The 19460-nt window shown below is 41.5% G+C and overlaps 1 protein-coding gene across 1 annotated transcript in view; it reads right to left on the minus strand.

The window, feature by feature from the left end:
* Window positions 1-1507: 1507 nt before the first annotated feature.
* Window positions 1508-19460, minus strand: part of LOC149202322 (succinate dehydrogenase assembly factor 2, mitochondrial-like) — a 40531-nt gene continuing 22578 nt past the window's right edge. Inside the window, exons 4-5 of the mRNA XM_089403153.1 lie at window positions 2143-2211; window positions 1508-2037 (exon numbers count right to left, since the gene is read on the minus strand). Of these exons, the coding sequence (XP_089259279.1) occupies window positions 1894-2037; window positions 2143-2211 (213 nt within the window). The 3' untranslated portion in view covers window positions 1508-1893. The remainder of the gene's footprint in view (window positions 2038-2142; window positions 2212-19460) is intronic.

Raw genomic sequence — 19460 nt, forward strand, 5'->3', positions numbered from 1 at the left:
CAGCATGCAGCCTCGAGAAACTAGAATTTGCAAAGTGGAAGTTGGTCTGGGGATGCCAATGATTTTCTTTGAGCAACGAATGGCCATTCCAACAATCTTAAGAAGCAAAATTTCTAAATTCAAGAGCCCGAATTAGGAATTCTAACCAGGATTGGCAACCATGGCCAACATCTCTATCACTGCAGCCTTAGATATGCTCTACCTCAATAAAATTTACTGCCTGAGGTACGTGGCTATTGTGGCCATAGAACAGATTAGGGGAAATAAATTTCAGATAGTGATCACCATTCTATTATCTGGAATCAGTTAAAAATACACCACAAATGAAGCAAACACACAGCAATTAACACACTATGAGACAAAATAGTTTACCCTGGAAACTCAGTCTTCATTCAATGGGAAAACCTGAATTCAATGGTTGCTCAGTCTTCATTTCAGCCATTTTTTTATTACAATGTTGTTCTTGCTCTTATTGCTTCCTCTCCTGCCCAAGAGACCCCCAGAGAATGTAATTCTATGAGTAAATAGAGAGAGCTGAGGTGTTCAAAAGGCCAACAGGCTGACCTTTTGTTTTCCATTCCTCAACATATTCTCTCCTATATTTTTTTTCTTTTTCTTTAATTCTCATTTTTTTCTTTTGACTTACTCATTTTTTTACATCTGCATTGATTTTCATAGTTTTATAAACTTCATAAACTTGCTGAAATAACCTGAGTATTGAGTCTTACAACCATTCTTGTTTTAGATCCATTTCGCATCACACCTCCCCATTGAGAGTCTTTTTAGTCTCCAAACACTCTAGGAAACCAATTGGATCAATGTGCCTTCAGTTTGCTTCTCTACAACATGGTTGACTCTGGCTCCTGGCTCTGGCTATTGACTTTGGTCCTGGCTATAGCTCTAGCTTTAGTAACTTGACCCTATTAAAAATGCCTTCCATTAGCTACATACAATTCCAGATGCACAGCAACAGCATAAGAAACTAGTTTTTCATGACTAGGTTACTGTGTTCTTTTAGATGTACATGAGTGGATTTCTGCCATTCTACACTCTTAGTTCTCTGATTAATTAAGATACTTCTAACGAAATCCAATCTTCTCCTGCCAAAAAGAATTATTCGCAGAATACCCACCTTTTGAAAAGTCAAAAAATGGCAACTCCACATTCAATATAGTCTCCTCCATTATACATGGATGGCTTTACTTCAAACTCCTTTTCTTATACAATACAAAAGGGATCTAAGTACCAGTTATTTATAAAGCAACTAAAAACGACAGACTTGTATTGTTTATGATTCTCTTTAACCACCATTTGATAGATAGAATTTATGGACACAGTAAGGAATATTAAATTCAAAAACTTGCTCCATGTGCTATCATAGAAGTACAAATGAAATTTGAAATACATAGAGAGAGAGATATTTTAATTGTGAAAAGACATTAACCAATTTAACTACCCGTAAAGAAGCAAAAATAGCTTACAAAAAGCAAAGGGGACAATCCATAGCTTATTGTAACAGTATTTCATTAATCTTAAGAAATTTTCCGATATTCAGCAGCAAAGCCACGAAATGGCTGATCCACATTGTTCAGATTTTATTCAAATCATTTCTATTACAAAGATGGTTTAACACCATGGTAAAAGCACACATTATTTTGAACCCTTGCACACATTTCACCTAGCTCTTCCTGCTTGTGAATAATTTTTACAACCCTCTTAAGCTAAGATATTTCATTCCAGCAGTAAACAGACAGGCGGATTCAATTCCATTGAACTTTGGTCGTAGAATAATATGGGGTGTAGAATTCCATTCTACCTAACCCATGTTAAAGTACAGATAATAGAAACAAAATAGAGATCCAAAGACATTTTTACATTAAATCTTCAAATCATTCATTGATTTCCAGCTATTGGACCTCCAAGTCCTCTCTTATCATCCCATCCCCTGACCCATGGCTGTCCAGGTGCAGCTCTTGTCTCGGGAGAAGCATAAGCATTCAGTTTTTTCAAAACTTTTTCATGCAAAGCAGAGAATACCTGACCAATAATGCTGCAATTAATAATGTTTTAACAAAATAATGTGTGTGAGCCATAAAGTCTCCTAAACATGATGGTAAATCCCATTTCTAACAAAATGCATACCGGATTTTTAATCACAGCCTCAGGTGCAGGTTCCTGAGCAGTAAGCCACTTCCACAAGTCTGGATTTTCCTGCAGGTAGATAAGAAAGTAGACATCGTTAAAGAGATGCAAATCCTCCTTAGAAAACCAGAACAATTTGGTTCTCTATTAAGTTGTATTTCATAAAGCAGCAAATTGGTTGTGATATACGATACATCCTGCGACGCACCATACACAATCGTCTCAATATAATCAAAATAATATCACTATTATACTATAAAACTTTAATTATACCTTGAATAGGCAATACGGGATACATAACAGACAATAGGATTCTAGAGAGAAATTAGAAGAGGTTGTAATAGTTTTTCACTAAGAAGGAAACAAAAACACTGTTTTCATATTTTCTATTTAACAAGTGAGAACAGCAGTGCAAGCAGTACATATTCAGATATTACATGGTTAAAACTTGAATGTAAGGCCAAAGTTTTTATGAAGGTTACTGCTGAAACTAAAAACTCGATGTTGCATGCATCAACCTTATCTTTTATATGGTTTGTATTGTACATAGATGGAATGGATTATTAGTTACACAAGGTGTTGTCCATTTCATCCATAAGCATATCAGTAAGTTAACCTAACTAGGTCTAAGTTAAGGTTAGCATTCTTGACCAAGTCAGGATTAGGGTTGTAATATCAATCATACCCTTGAAATTCTAAGCACATGTCAATATTCTGAGAGAAAAATTGCTCCCATTCAAAATTTGTTTGAATTAATCTTATCTTTCACAGATGGTGGAAATTACTGTGTAAAACTGGCCTTTTGGATGGAAAAAATCCCCAGGTACACTAACTTGTAATAGCAAGAAAATTACAATCACTAACCTAATGAATGTTAAGAAATAGCTAGGGAAGGAACCTCTACACATGTTCAATGTATCCGTGCGAAAAGTGTTGAATTTTGTAGCTGTGGTCGGTCTTCATAATTATTATTTTATCCCTTGAACTATATAATGAAAATGTAAGACAGGTTCTCCAGGTCGTTTTGTTGTTAGCCCTCAAAATAATTAATGTGAGACATGTTTTTCATGTTGGCTTCAAAAGAGAAATTTTGAATTTTGAAATTTAAGTTATTTTCCTCCAAAACTTAAAGTCGGCCCTCCAAGAAGTCAGGTCGGCCTGCCCCTTCGGTCACACCCATTCGACCTCCTAGACAAGTATAAATAGAGGCTTCGACCTCCTCCAAAATGCAATTCGATGATCATCTGCACAAGGGCAATTCAGACCATCTGAACAAAGAAGAAAGGTTGAATCTGAGCAAAAGAAGGACGAATCTGTAATATCCCAAATGGGGATATTTGACTAATTTTGCAGAAATTTAACCCAACCAGAATTTCTCCATAAAATTATCATTCACTTAACAGAAGATTGCCGTGTAAAATATAACTAATAGAATGCATGCAATTCAATAATACAATGATCAGAAATAATCTCTGCTTTTATTAAATAGAAAACTGGGGTTTACACGCTGATACAACAAAATCGCTGAGATGGAAAACAGACCTTAAGAATCTGTCCATTGTTGTGTTGGCCCTCCAAAACTGAACTGAAATGTCACTGCTAAGCTCTCCTGTGAATTCTAGATGAATTCACCAAGGGGAGATGGGTAGTTGCCCAATCTCACTGAATCACCCGAGGGTTTCTGTAATGGGGCTACCAATGGAGTAGAGAATTGGGTTCTCAATCCTCTCATACAAGAAGAAATATCAAATCCAAGATGTCTCCTAATGGCCTCCTCCTCTTCTTTTTATAAATCTGATGGACCTCTCTAGAACCTCCTATTTTATTATTATTTTAATCATGGAGCACTTTTCCCTCTTTTTATTTCAATTAAAATATTCTTTTTAATGTGGGAAAAGGGTAAATTGGCCACCATGCCTCCTCAGGTCACTGAAAATCACTTCTAACCATCCCATCCTATAGATCTTCTCGTTCCGGTTCCAACGAGCTATTACACTAAGGTGTTCCGTCAAGTATTCCTCTCAAAACGCCACCTTAAGCGTAATTAATTGAGTTAGGCCCAAAAATAACCCTATTTTTCGACAATTGTCGAAATGCAACGGAACGAAAGGCAAGTTGTGCAGATGATGGAACACGCCAAGTGAATGCCATCGGATCCCATAGAAACTCCTCAAAACCCCATGAAACATCACCAAAATCCCTTGGGCTCGCTGATGACGTAAACCTGCACCTGTGACATGTCTGCCTCCAACCCTGAAAGTCCATCCTAACCATGCCATATAGAATACCAAAAAAAGGAACATCACAAATCCTCCCGCCCTAAGATTGTTTGCCCTCAAGCAATCCAAACTTGTGGACCAGTCTGGTGGCCCAATGTAACTGAGACCCAATGCCCAGATCCCATACAAACCATTGGGTGATGGTATGCCTTTGTGTCAACCCACCATGAATGGACCCCTCAATGTCTGGATCCCAGACCAATCTCTGACTGAACCTGTCATCAACCAATCCTCCTGGATCCCAATGCCACCAAGAACAAGTATCAATGCTCCATGGCTCCTGCTGTGCTATAACTCCAACCATGAGTGTTGCTCCATCCACTACATACCAACTCATCACCTCTCTCCAATCCAACCCTTGGCATAAACCAAGGTCAATCTCACCATGTTGATGTTGTGCTAAAACACTGATGAGTGGCCAGCCTTTATCCTGTTGCCAACTGGAGCATGTAATATCCCTCACATCTAAGGGCTCCTGCAGTACAATGCTCCTGACTAAAAGTGATACTCCATCAATAGGGTACCAACTCATGATCTCTCACCAATCCATCCTGTGGGAGGGATCAGATGCATAGGCACATGTATCTGGGATGAGTCTCCTATGTTGCACAGTGCCCAACTCACGCAACTCTGTCTATTCAATCAACAATATCCATCAAGAAAACCCTACCTCTCTCACTGTAATGGGTATAAGAGGCCAAACTATGCTACATGCCCTGTATATGTACTCCTAGAGAGGGTTATTGCCTGGAAATATTGTAGCTTTGCTAGCTTCCACTGCATCTACCTGCACCTCATCAATGGGTAGACCCAAAGATGGATGCACCACTATCTCCAAAAGAGCCTCCCTCATCTGAACGAAAACTCCATGCTCCACCGGTCCACTCATCACTTGCAAAATTGTCCTGTCAGGTCCCAATGCCTCCTGATGACCAATATCTGCAAATACTACCTCCCTGGTGGTTGCCTGCACATTTGCGTGCTCCCCACCAATGGTTGGCCCCAAGGGTGTTTGCTCATCGTCCCTCAGCAGCTCAACATGAGCCACTAGCTAACCCTCCAAAAATGGCCCATCCCGCACATTGTGTGTATCATCTGACTCATGCTCCTCTATGTGCTCTCAATGCTGAAACATCAATCGCTCATCTTCTCCTTGATCTCCTTCCCTCATGGGAACAATCGGTTGCTCATCATACTCCTCTACCACACATGGATGCATATCTGGGCTACTGTCATCAACTCCACATGATTGCTCGTGCTCCTCAGAGGCATCCCCATAAGAACCCATGGACTCAACTAAAAAGGAAGAATCCTCAACCGGAAAGTCAGAAGGAACCTCCTCCTAATCTACCTTTGCCATCTCCTCCGTGTCAATCTTGCATGAGTGGTCAGGTCCCCAAGGTTCCTTGCAGGTGAAGCAAAGACCCTTCCTCCTTAACTCATTCTTGCTACATGGTCCACCAATCCTGAGTAGCTCCTCCCTGGTCAACTGTCTTCGAAACAGTTTAATATTCTGCTCAACCAATCTTTCGGCTGGCTCATAAGCAGCAGGCAAGACCACCTGTTCCTTTCTCCAAATGGCCAACAACTTAGACTGTAACTTCTTGCAGATGGCATCACAGTCTCCCATAATTGAAGACAAGATGGACTGCATGTGTGCTTTGACTATGTCTGGATGATTGTCCCTTAATGCTAAAAAAGTATTGGAACATTTGAAAAATCAAGTCATCACACTCTAGATCAAACATGATGTCATAGGTTCAAAGTTTGGCCATATCTTCCAAAACCCGGAGCTTTTTCCCAAAGGTAAGACCCACAGTGTTATCCAAGTCCTAAAAGGTCTCTACTAGCAATCTGAAAACTCTCCTCGTAACATCTTTGTTGTAAGGAGGTATAGGTGCAGTCAACCTCATAATGTTACTAAGACAGGATGCAACTGGAAGTCTGACCCCTTCACAAAGTTCCTCCAAGAATTTTTGTTGGATGAGAGCAATCATAACTGGTTTTAGAGCACAAATTACTTTCTTCCCTTCTAATTGGTTCACTTCGGAAAGGAGTGCATCCAGTTCATCTAGTTTGCAAAGGACTTTCCATGTGACCCTCATGTGTTTTAAATCTGTTCCGAGTGCAAGGATTTTGCATCCAATCTCCAGCGCTTTTTGTAGATCCTCTGGTTGTTCTTTTTGAAGAATGGCATAGACGCCTCTTGATAAAGGTTTGTTGTTTTTCTTGGGTTTTCGGTCCAATGACGCAAGGTGGTTCAAGGAACTAATTTTTGTGTTTTTCAATGTTCTCAATTCATTCATGAATGTTGTGAGCCTCTCCATGGTTTAGTTTAATGAAGACAAGAACCTTTGTGATAATGAGGCCACTGTTTACTATGTTTGTTGTATTTCTCAGTGAAGTGTTTTAGCAAACAGTTTCATGACAAACTGTTGCAGGTATATACTGGATAGTTTTGTTTTTTCACACAATAGGTCTCAATAGATTAATGTCTCCAAATGTGATTCACAACCTCATACAAATTGAGCATAAAATGCACCTCTTCTATGCAACATCAATTCACAATTATGGAGCATAGATTTCTTTTACATTTAGCACATTACGAATAGAAATAGCAGTGATAAACTCATAAATAAATACACTGTAACCTGGAATGGGAGAGCGAGCTGGTTAGTCCACTATGCACGCTCAGACTTCAGATTTTGGCAGTATTAAGGCTCCAACATATACATATTTGCTTCAACAATCGTTTCAGGTGTTCTATGCTCCATGCAACTCAAAAATTAATGCCTCAGAGACTAATATCTCTAAGTTGGTGTCCACTGCTACAGTATTGAACTTTGGAAATGAAGGTGGCCTCTGATTTCTCTACTAACCTCTGAAGCTATATTGTAATGTACCCAACCAATTTGAAATTCAAAGACGGGACTTGAATTTACTGATCTTGGAGCTGCTTCAGGCACAATGGGTATGGTTCTGGATAAAACCTTAGATCTGGAACATAATAACCAACGACTCCTTTTATCTGTGATGGTCACCAACAAGCACATATTGCTCGGCCCTCTTCGTAAATTAATGTTGTAAACTTCAATTAATTTGATTTTCTAAATTGATGAGCAACAATGGTGCAGCCCAATGAGATATTTAATCTGGAACAAAATTATTAGTCCCAGCTATTTGATTCTCCTGTATGATGTAATACTTTAGACTTTGGGGTTCACTACTGATATATACCCTCATTTGACACTTCTCATCCTGCTTCAGGAATAGACTCTATAGCCCAAGATTGGAGTCCTTTGATCTGTTTGACTGAATGATGCTCAGGAATGGATCAGTTAATTGATACGCCCAGCAATGATATTGGTTTCAGACTGCCAAATATGCCCAGAATTCCCAGATGGATTTGATCAGCTCACTCGGGATCGATCTGGTAATTAACATGCTTAGATAGAACACGAAATTTTTGTGTCCGGTAAACAGAGAACCACGCCCAGGTATGAGGTGTGATTGTCTGCCACCTGAAGATTCCCAGAATAACTGGAGAATATTTTCAAATTGACTCACAATTCGAACTGAGGTTCTTTGGAAAGAATATGTCTCTTCTTGAGCTTCAGAATTATACTCTGCCTTCAAGCACTAGAATCGGCTTCCAGAGAATATGGTGCTTGATTTTTTATTTTTAAATAGTCTTGGTTCAAAAGAAACCGCCCACGGCTTGTAGGAAATGCATATCTGAATTTTGGGTCAAATAAATTTGCCCATAGCCCGATCTTCGCATGATGCTCTCAGGTTTGAATGATGCCCTCAGTCAGTTAAGGAAAACAGACTCGCCTTGGAATCCAATAATTCAGCTCCTAAAATTAAAGCAACGACCTAGCTGAATAACTCGACGGCTTAATAATTGGCTCCTTCCAGAATATATCACTCGGCCCTGGGAAATAATTTTTTGCACATATGCTTTTTACCCAAATCAATAATTCAAACAAATGACATTGCGCTCTGGTAAAATTTGCCACAGCCCACAATAATTTGCCCATGTTAATTTAATTTGGCCATTTAGAATAGTTCCACAGCCCCACTAGACATATGCTCATGGCCTTTCAAAATCGACCTTTTTAAACAAAATAATTCGGCCAAACATTACCTTGGCCAAGTATTAAATATTTGGCCCTTTTTTTATAAAAATGCAGTTTTGGCCCCCCCTTTTTTTTTCTTTGAAATAATTGGCCAAAATATCATTTGCCCTCTTTAACAAAGGATATTTCTTCTACAAAATGGTTGGCACAATGGCCTTTCTCCTAAACCCTTCATTTTCGTGAAGTTGATCTGCAATTAACCTGCAAGCTAGCAAGATGCACAACTTTGATACCACTGTAATATCCCAAATGGGATATTTGACTAATTTTGCAGAAATTTAACCCAACCAAAATTTCTCCATAAAATTATCATTCACTTAACAGAAGATTGCCATGTAAAATATAACAAATAGAATGCATGCAATTCAATAATACAATGAGTAGAAATAATCTCAGCTTTTATTAAATAGAAAACTGGGGTTTACATGCTGATACAACAAAATAGCTGAGATGGAAAACTGGCCTCAAGAATCTGCTCCAATGTTGTGTTGGCCCTCCAAAACTGAACTGAAATGCCACTACTAAGCTCTCCTATGAATTTTGGATGAATTCACCAAAGGGAGATGGGTACTCGCCCAATCTCACTGAATCACCCAGCGTTTCTATCCTAGGGCTACCAATGGAGTAGGGAACCAAGTTCTCAACCCTCTCATACAAGAAGAAATATCAAATCAAAGATGTCCCCTAATGGCCGCCTCCTCCTCCTCTTTTTATAAATCTGATGGACCCCTCTAGAACCTCTTATTTTATTATTATTTTAATCATGGAGCATTTTTCCCTCTTTTTATTTCAATTAAAATATTCTTTTTAATGTGGGAAAAGGGTAAATTAGCCACCATGCCTCCTCAGGTCATTGAAAATCACTTCTAACCATCCTATCTTGTAGATCTTCTCGTTCTAGTTCCAACGAGCTATTACACTAAGGTGTTCCATCAAGTATTCCTCTCAGAACGCCACCTTAAGCGTAATTAATTGAGTTAGGCCCAATAATAACCCTGTTTTTCGAAAGTTGTCGGAATGAAACAGAACAAAAGGTAAGTTGTGCAAAGGATGGAACACGCCAAGCGAATGCCATCAAATCCCATAGAAACTCCTCAAAACCCCATGAAACATCTGGAAAAGCCCTTGGGCCCGCTGATGACATAAACCTGCCCCTGTGACCTGTCTGCATCCAACCCTGAAAGTCCATCATAACCATGCCATAAGGAATACCAGAAAAAGAAACATCACAGAATTTGAGTAAAGAGAAATGACAAACCTAAGGTAGATCAGTGGCAAAGATTTTGCGCTTATCTAAGCAACAGAACATAAATTCAGCCCTATCAGAGCAATCTAAGCCAAGTTAATTGGGCATCATTGTGACTTGATCTAAGGGCAGTTGGCCAGGTTTGAACTAGCTATATTGTTGATCAGTTTGACCTTGTTTATGATTAGATGTATCTCTGTTGAACTTGAATAATTTCTCTAGGGAAAAGGTTGTTGGGTTTTTTCCCCAAGTGGGTTTTCCCAAGGTAAAATTCTTGTGTTCTTGTTTGACTGTCTCTTTATGATCCTACTGCCATTTTGTTTTACTGTTGACATCCTCTGTATAATTGCTTTATGATGAATATGAATGTAAGAAAATATTAACCTAAGAGAAATCATAAGAAATAATTATCAGTTTAGAGGATGCTCAAAAAATCAACAAAAAGTAGTTCAAGATATTTCTATTTTCAAAATGTTAATTTCCACAAAATTTTGCAACTGCTTGGATGAAAAATCTGAAACTAACTTTCTTTTACCAAGACATGGAATTTCTTAACACTTCTAAGCAACGGAATTAAAACATAGAGATAAAAACACAGCCACACAAATCGACATAAGAATTTTTTCTTGGGAAACCCAGCCCGGAAAACCCTCTTCTTTGTTGTAGTATTTTATTGATAGAGTTTGAGCAATTTGATCTCTTACAGGGCAATTTATCACACTGATAACAATCTAGTCCTCACGTTGTACTAGCTGGAATCACCCTGCAAACACACTTGATCCAGCTCCAACTTCCTTGCAACCTATCTAGCCCAATTTTCTTTGCATTAATCTCCACTGACTAGCCCGAATTATTTGTGCACAGACCTCCTATTCTCTAGAGCAGAGGGCCTCCTATTCTTTAGGACACAACCCCTAACTCCTAGCGCAGGTCTGCACAAGAAAGCCTCTTCAAAACTGTGTATTGGCTCCTCCAAAGTACACACTCACAACAAGGATGATCTCACACAAAATTGTGCTCTCTCTCACAATCTAGTGACCTATGTCTTGTCACAGTGTTTCATGAGCACAACAACTTGTGAAACGGTGTGCCTTCGTCCTCCTTTTATTGATTCGATCCATGCTAAATATGGCAAATACAAATTTAGAACAGCAGTTGTGATTGACTTGTTAACTGAGTTTAATTAACTCTCCAACTCGTCCTTGCCTCAATAAAAAACTGAAGCTCCCAACTAGTCGTCTTCTAAATGTGGACTGCCACTCAATCCTGTAGTTAACTGACAAAGGCTCCACGTGATTGATGTTGGAAATACTGAAAGGGGGGTGAATCAGTATTCCTTAGCAATTAGCACTTTTAAATCTTTTCAGAGCATTAATTAATCTTCAATTATTATTAATGTTTATGCAGTAATAACAGTAAATAAAAGAACACATTAGACACAAGAATTTTAGGTGGAAAACCCCCTCCAGGTCAAAAACCACTTAACACTTTTCTAATAAATTCTTTAATCTTCAGCCCCAACTGAAATGAAAGCAACAACTTCCTATAATTCTAGAAAAGCATTCTTCTCCAGCTCCCACTAGAAGGATGCCCCAACGCCCTGGTTTCTTCAGTAATCAACTAAATGGATGCCCCAACACCCTAGCGAGCCACAACTCGCCCTAGCACCACCCTACCACCCTGAAGTGTTCACAGGCCTCAACCTGTAGGCGACTTCATACACATGCCTAGCACCTTCCTGCCACCCTATAATGACTGAAATGAGACAAGAGTGTGGATTCCCGTACCAGGGACAACAATCCACGATACAATATGATTTACAATGGTTTGACCGAACACCCAATCACACTATGACCTGCAACCCAACCATGACATCATCCCAACAGAGACTCCTATACCTCCCAATAATGCCTTTTCGACTCAAGGCAGATTGACTCTTTTACAATAATGACTCTTCCAATGATGACACTTTTACAAATGGCTCTTTTACAACTTTACAATGATGACTCTTGACCTTGACACTTCTTCACACTATACGGATGATTGTCATGTCTTCAAAGGATGTCCCACTGCAATGCTTCCTTTGATTTGATACTTCTGCTCTTGAAGTTGTGCATGAAAAATTTGCCCGGCGAAACCAATCCCAAAACAAAACAAAAACCCTTCAAGTATATACTTACATTGTCTTGCAAAAACATATGTCAGAGATGATACTCATATTTTAAATGTAAACACTAATCATACATACCTTGTTGTAGGAGACTTACCCTTGATTGTTGATGTGTGGTCCTTACTGCAGTGATCCTTGAATGCATGCTTTTTCTTGCCTTCTAGGAGCTCGATATTGAATCTGTTGTATCTATGTAATTTCAAATCTCCAGGGTCTGAAATTTCGTCCTATGGTAGCCCTCTGAGTCCTCTTTCCAACCCCACAGGTCTGATCAAGATTGGATTCTTCAAGAAAGAGTTATGCCCAATCTCCCATGATGACCTGATTATAGACTGGTTCAGTAGAGCGAACTTGTACGAAGTGCCACGTGTCACTGTTGCGACCTTCGACCCTGAAAACGATACTCAACAAACTATAGTCCATCCTCTTTCTGTGACTATTTACGAAATTTGAATCCAATGCTCAGAGAGAAAGTTATGATGATTTTCCCAACGTCACCTGTTTAACATGGAATTCAGGAGCCTGCAAAAACCCTAACTTCCTCATATCATATCTCCGAAAATATAGCGCACCAAGATCTGAAATTCAGTCACAAGGTTCATCAAGATTTTGGCTCAAATGGGTTTTAATTTCAGTTTCTGAAACTTCGCAGAAAAGAAGTTATAGCGAAAATGCCATGATGACCTGTTTGAAGCCACAAAATCCCTACTAGAGGAGGATATGAGGGTCATTATTTATATGAATGTCTTGAGTTGAGAGGGTCCTCAATAAGTGAACGTTGGAGGGATTTTAGGAGCAAAAAAAAAAATTATTAATTATTGACTATTCAATGACCACAACCAATTATGAGTGCCATGCCACAACCCCATAGAGTTTTAGCCCACTAACTGGGGTTACTAACTTCAAACACGAATATCTCTCAAACCGTGAAGAATTACTTAGCGTGCCATATGTCAACGGAAACATCTCGACGAGTAGAATCCATGTAGAAGATCCTTTACTCAGAATAGAGTAAGTTGTCAAGTCAAAATGCCCATGCAAGATTGAGGTAGCCCCTGGTGCTGCTTGGGTTGACATCAATGACAACCATTAATCAACAATTGAAGCTCCATCACTACACATGAACTTTCCATCTCCATGAATTCATCCATGGTTAAAGGAAAGACAAACTCGGTCTTTTTGGCTAAGGCACGAACCAGAGAAAACCTTCTCTCGCTACACTTTTCAACACTCCCTCTTACCGAGGAAGGTGTGTCGCTGGAAGAACCTCGTCCACCTGGATCTCTCTCCAACAGTACCACGTTCTCCGTTGTTGCAGTTGCTCCCTCTAAACTAGAAGACTTCTCTGCTTTCTGCTATAGAATCTGACTTGAAGACCTGTACTCTCCAACCATGCTCTGCAAGTCTATCACTCCAGTGATAGTTATTTGTACCTCTGTAGCTGCTTCCTCTGGCTGAAGGTGATACTAGGAGATCCAACTCTCTTCCGATTCTCCCTAAACAACTCTTCTTCCCACTTGGCTCGAACTCTCACTATACTGGGAGTCACTGACTGAGTGGCTGCCTCCACTTGCCCTAGGCTCTCCTCATCATCCTATTAGTCAGCCCACTTTCCAACTAGCCTAGACTCAAATTGAGATACCGGTCGACACTCCATCTTGAGAGCTCTATCCTGCTCTCGCTCAACCATCACTTCTCTACTCTGAGAGCTTCCGGGTTTGCTGCTCAAGGTTGTGTCTATCTCTACCTGGAACTTGTAGAGATTCTTCACCCTCACACCAATCTATTTCTTACATCCAAAAGTTAAGTGTTGGAGATAAGCCTTACCTCTGTTAAAGATGAATTCATAACCCTTGTCCTCAAGGGCAGCTACCGAAACAAGATTCTACTTAAGGCCTAGAGCATAGAAGACATCTCTAAGACGAAGAGGATTACTTGACTCCCTCTGAAAACTGATAGCACCAACTCCTCTAGCTCGATCTGAAACTGCATGCCCTTCTCCTTCAAGTGGTTGAAATACTTCTTATTCCCAGTAATGTGGAAGGATGCTCCTAAATCAATATACCATACATTATTGTCTGTTGAGCTTGCCATGCAAGTTATCAATGAGAAATCTTTCTCCAACTAGGAAGAAACACATCTACCTTTGTTGTTGCAGGCTTGCAACTACATGATCCTTATTGGACTCCTCCTTTCGATTAGGACACTTAGTGGCATAGTGCTTGTTGTCGCTCATATTTTACAGGCACTGTGACAACGACTCCGGCCGAGGGCTGTCACTCTGATCCCCTACCTCTTCGTTCTAGTTGTCTCCCAGCAACAAGCTATGGGGGATAGTCCCTATGGAAATGTGAAGATGGAGGACAAGTTGGCAACCAACGAATTCGAGAGACACGATTGAATGGCCTACCTACTTGGATCATTTTAGCAAGACTTAAAGATTAGATTTAGATTCGAATGTGAGACCAGTGCCTTGTGGAGTCACCTTCTTGCTTATTACCAATTAGATGTGAAGTAACCGAATGAACAATCGTTGCTTGGATGCTTCACTAACTTATATGCTACGCAAATCCTAAGACCTAGGTGTGATGCAAGAATCTTGATTACTTTTAATTATATGCCTATTCTAAATGTAACTTTCCTCTTAACTACTTTGCAACTCATCTCTAGAGTAGGTTGTGGGATGGAAGCCGACGGGAAGCAACCAAAGGCTTGATTAATGATACCTCCCTCTGTGTTCCAACCACCAAATGTTTTTGGCGCTGCAAAGACTGTGGCTCTGATGACTACAGGTTCACCATGTTAACCACTAAAAAGGGGCTAAATTCCTCAAGCTAAATTGAGAAAGGGTGGCCCTAAATATCTATCAACCAAGCTTATGCTTGGAGGTAACTTATGTAATATTCCTAACAGAAAATTAACAGTGATAAACAAAGCATACAATGGTACATGCAATACACAAACCCACACAAAATTAAATGTCCAAAAATGCACTAGAAAATTACACCAGCTGAGCCATTTTATTATAAATCAGTAGGGGTACATATAAGCATGAAATGAGTGCACCTGAGCTTGCCCAAGGCAAGCTAACCAAGTCCCAGGTGGAGGAGATGAGTGCCCGGATGCTGAAGCTTCAATCCTCTCTAAGTTATGCTCTGGTCCTAGTAAAACTGCACTGCTAGCTATAGTAGAATTGTTGTTTGACCCACTTCTGGTGCTCAAAAAATTTCGAGAAGTTAACCCCGGACTCCTCTCAAATAACCCAAAAAACCCAGAAAGGGTTCGGTCTAGTTCAGACCCCGAAAATTACCCTCAATTCCAACATCATTCTCCAACTGCTGGGCAATTCGACCCAGCTGGAAATTCTGCTATTTCTGCCTCCCAAAAATGTTGAGTATTCCCCTCAAATTTCCCAACCAACTCAGCTCCCAAATCACGAGCCCGACCTCCACAATGAGAAGCCTCCCCCAAGGACTGCACAGGCCCTAGACAAGACACCATTGCATTGCCCAGAGGAAAGAAATTCGCCCTGAAGTGTGGCCTCTCCAAAATCCCAACAAAACCATGCAAAATGGTTGCTAATTCACCTCATTGATGACCCCTCAAAGCCCGGAAAGATAGTTGCAATGTCACTTGCTTTCCCAAGAAAGCGTAGTTCTTTTCTGCGCCCTCACCACTCTAGATAGTCATGAATCTGCCTGGAAAATCTCCTCCGGAATAGCTCCACCACACAACAATGGCTCTCCTAGGATGGCACTCGGAGTCCACCGAAGAAGAGTTGAGATTTCTCCCTGGAAACCTCTTGTGTTGAATAGCACTTGTAGACTTGGCTCAATAGCTCAAGCGTGTTAGGTGAGTGAGTTTGTCTTAGTATCAAAAAGTCCAATGTGTGCTTCCTCTATTTATCCTTGGACTGCCTCCTCCTCGTGTGGGACCCATACATTGAACTCCTCCATCCAAAAATCACAAATTTCTCGAGTGCGTATTTCCCTCTTAGGTGACCCCCACAATCCACTAAGTATGTGATTTGTCTCTTTCTCCTTATGTGAGTGCCTTAACCAAAAATTAAAAGTGGGTTCGCCAACCCACTTCTCCTAAGTTAGAAATAAAAAATTATCAAAATTTTATTCTCACCTAGCAATAGTTGCTAAGCGAGAATATCAGTCCTCACCTCCAAATGTTGCTTGTCCCCAAGCAACTGACATGTCAAATGTTGTAAGATGTGTTCCCCTCCCATGTAGCATCCTCCTCTAGCAAATTCTTCCACCAGGCCAAATACCCTCTGATAATCCTGCTCCTCAACCTTCTCTCCCTTGTCTCCAAAATGGCCTCCGGCTCAAGTACTAAATGCTCCTCATCGTCCAATGGGGGTAGCTCAGTGGTTGTTGTCACATGTTGTTTCAATACCTTCTTGAGGCATGAGACATGAAAAACATTATGAACCTTGTTCCCAGGTGGAAGCTCCATCTCATATGCCACCTCTCCAATCTGCATGAGCACCCTGTAGGGCCCATAAAAACGTGGCTGCAACTTCTCGACCCCCATTTGCTTCAATGTGGATTGTATGTATGGTTGGAGGCACAAAAACACCAAATCTCCCACCTCAAAGTGCCTCTCAACCCTGTGTCTGTCTGCGTACATTTTCTGTTGATTTTGGGCAGTTTGAAGGTTGTCTTTGAGAGACTTAAGTATGTCTTGCCTCTCCTGAATCCAATCCTTGGCCTTTGGGGCCCGACTGTCTCAAAAAACAAGGTCAATGAAAGACAAAAGCATCATAGCTATACAAAGCATGAAAAGGGGACATATCGATGGACTAATAGTAGGTCATGTTGTAGCAATACTCCCCCAAGCGCAACCATCTCATCCAAGCTCGTTGTTGCCCTGTCACGTAGTTCCTCAAATAACCCTCCAGCCACTTGTTGATTATCTCAGTTTGCCCATCCGTGTGAGGATGGTAGCTGGTACTGGGAGTGAGCTCAGTGCCCACCAACCTAAAGAGCTCTTGCCAAAATGGCGCATACAACTGTTGTCCCTATCGTTGACTATGGTCTTGGGAAGACCATGCAAATGAAAAACCTCCCTGAAAAATAGCTCTGCAACTTGCGAAGTAGAGTACCTCAAGGGGATAGCGAAGAAATGGGCATACTTCGTCAATCTGTCCACCAACACGTATATGCAGTCACGGCCCTGCACCATGGGCAGTCCAGTGATGAAGTCCATCGAGATGCTTTCCCATTTCCCCTCCGGAATGGGGAGCAACTGCAGTAGCCCGGAAGTATGGGTAAACTCCCCCTTGCTCCTCTGGCAGACCTCACATTCCTGCACATGCCTCAACACATCCCCCTTGCGTCCCTTCCATGTGAAATGCTCTCTGACTACCCTGTAAGTCTTCAAGAACCCATGATGCCCTGATAGTGGGAAATCATGTGTTGCATGGAGAATCCTCTCGCTCAACAGTGAGTCGGGTACCAAGAATATGCGGCCCTTGTAGTAAATGATATCAGCGATCACCCTGTAACGCTCATCTCCATGGGTACCCTCCAAGATCTCACACGCCCGCTGATCCTTGGAGTATTCTACCAACAATTGTGCCTTCCAATCCTGGCAGATGCTCATGAGTGAAAGTGTCGTTGGCCTCCTGGATAGGGCATCTGCCACCACATTATGCTTGCCCTTGACATACTCTATGTCAAAGTCGTAGGCTTGGACCCTACTAACCCACTTCTGTTGTCTATCATTGAGGCCCCTCTACCCCAGAAAGTGGCGAAGACTGTTGTGATCAGTCTTCACTCTGAACCTATTGCCCACGAAGTATTGTCGGAACTTGGCCAATGCATGCATGATGCCCAACATCTCCTTGTCATAAATCGAGTACAACCTCTCATGCCGACTCTCGAAAGCTATCGGGTGACCTCCCTCTGACAAAACAACGCTAATGCCTTCACCTGATGCATTACACTCCGTGGTGAAAGGTTGTGTAAAATCAAGTAGTGCCAACACTAGACAACTGCTCATCACCTCCTTGAGGTGTTCACACGTTGCGTATGCCATGTCCGTCCATGCAAACGCCCCTTTCTTGGTCAAATCTGTGAGAGGGGCCGCTAACTGTGAGAAGCCCTTAACGAACTTCTTGTAATATGTGTAGATGCCCACAAATCCCCTTAGCTCTGTCACATTCCAGGGAACTGGCCAATCAAGGATGGCTCTAATCTTCTCCTCATGCACCTGCACTCCATCCTCTCCAATAATATGCCCCAAGTAAAGCATCTCCATCAGCCCAAACTCGTACTTGGACAGCTTCGCATAGAACTGTTGCCCTCCAAAATACTAAGCACCTCCTATAGGTGTTGCAGGTGCTCCTCTCATGTGCTGTTGTAGATCAAGATATCATCGAAGAACACCAACACAAATCTACTCAACTACTTGAGGAACACATGGTTCATGCAAGACAGAAAAGTGGCAGGAGCGTTGGTCAGCCCAAAGGGCATAACCAAGAACTCGAAGTGGCCATAGTGATATATGAATGTTGTCTTGGGGATACCTGAACCATCACCCGAATTTGGTGGTACCTTGAATGTAGATCTATCTTAGAGAAGTACTTGGCTCCTCTAAGCTCGTCCATCAGCTCATCTATACAGGGAATGTGGTACCAGTTCTTCAAGGTCTTCTTATTGAGGGCCCTGTAATCAATGCACATCCTCAGCGTACCATCCTTCTTCTTCACTAGGACAACCGATGAAGCAAAGGGGCTAGAACTGGGCGTGATGTGCCCCAATGCTAATAACTCCTGAATGGCCTGCTCAATCTCATCCCGATAGGCCTTGGGATGTCTGTAAGGGGTTGTGATGACTGCCTATACCCCTAGCTCTAGCTCCATGGTATGCTCAAACCCTCTATCGAGTGGTCGTCTTGGTGGGATGTCCCCAAACACTGCAGGGTACCTGTCTAAAACAGCCTCAAATATCTCAATGGGGTGGTTGGGGCTAGCCCCCAGCCTCCAAAATCCTCAACTCCACCACCCCACTCAATGTCACCATGCCTCAAGTCGACCTCCATCATGTGTTCCGAGACTGTCTATGATGGGTATGAGTGCATGCCCCTCAAAACAACCAACTTCCCATCTGGCCCCACGAACTCCATCTCTAGCTTCTGCCAATCAGTAGTCACTCGCCCAAGAGAGTAGAGCCACTAGACACCCATCACCACGTTGGTGTCCAGCAAATCCACCACGAAAAAGTGGTCGGTCATTGAGTAATTCCCCATGGTCACCGTCAAAGAGGGGACATATCGGGTGCACAACATGTTCCTATCCCCCCGCACAAGGACAGAAAACCCCTCAAACTCCTCTATAGTAATGCCCTTCGCACCATCTCCACATCAATGAAGTTGTGGGTAGCCCCACTGTCTACCAAAACTGAGACACACTGCCCCTGCACTATGCCTCGGATCCTCAGGGTCAAAAATTTGGGAACCCCACACAATGA

This window comes from Pinus tabuliformis, chromosome 2_1 (genome assembly GCF_031772625.1).
Source record: "Pinus tabuliformis cultivar Carrire ecotype Pingquan chromosome 2_1, CPIR1, whole genome shotgun sequence".
Lineage (NCBI taxonomy): Eukaryota > Viridiplantae > Streptophyta > Pinopsida > Pinales > Pinaceae > Pinus > Pinus tabuliformis.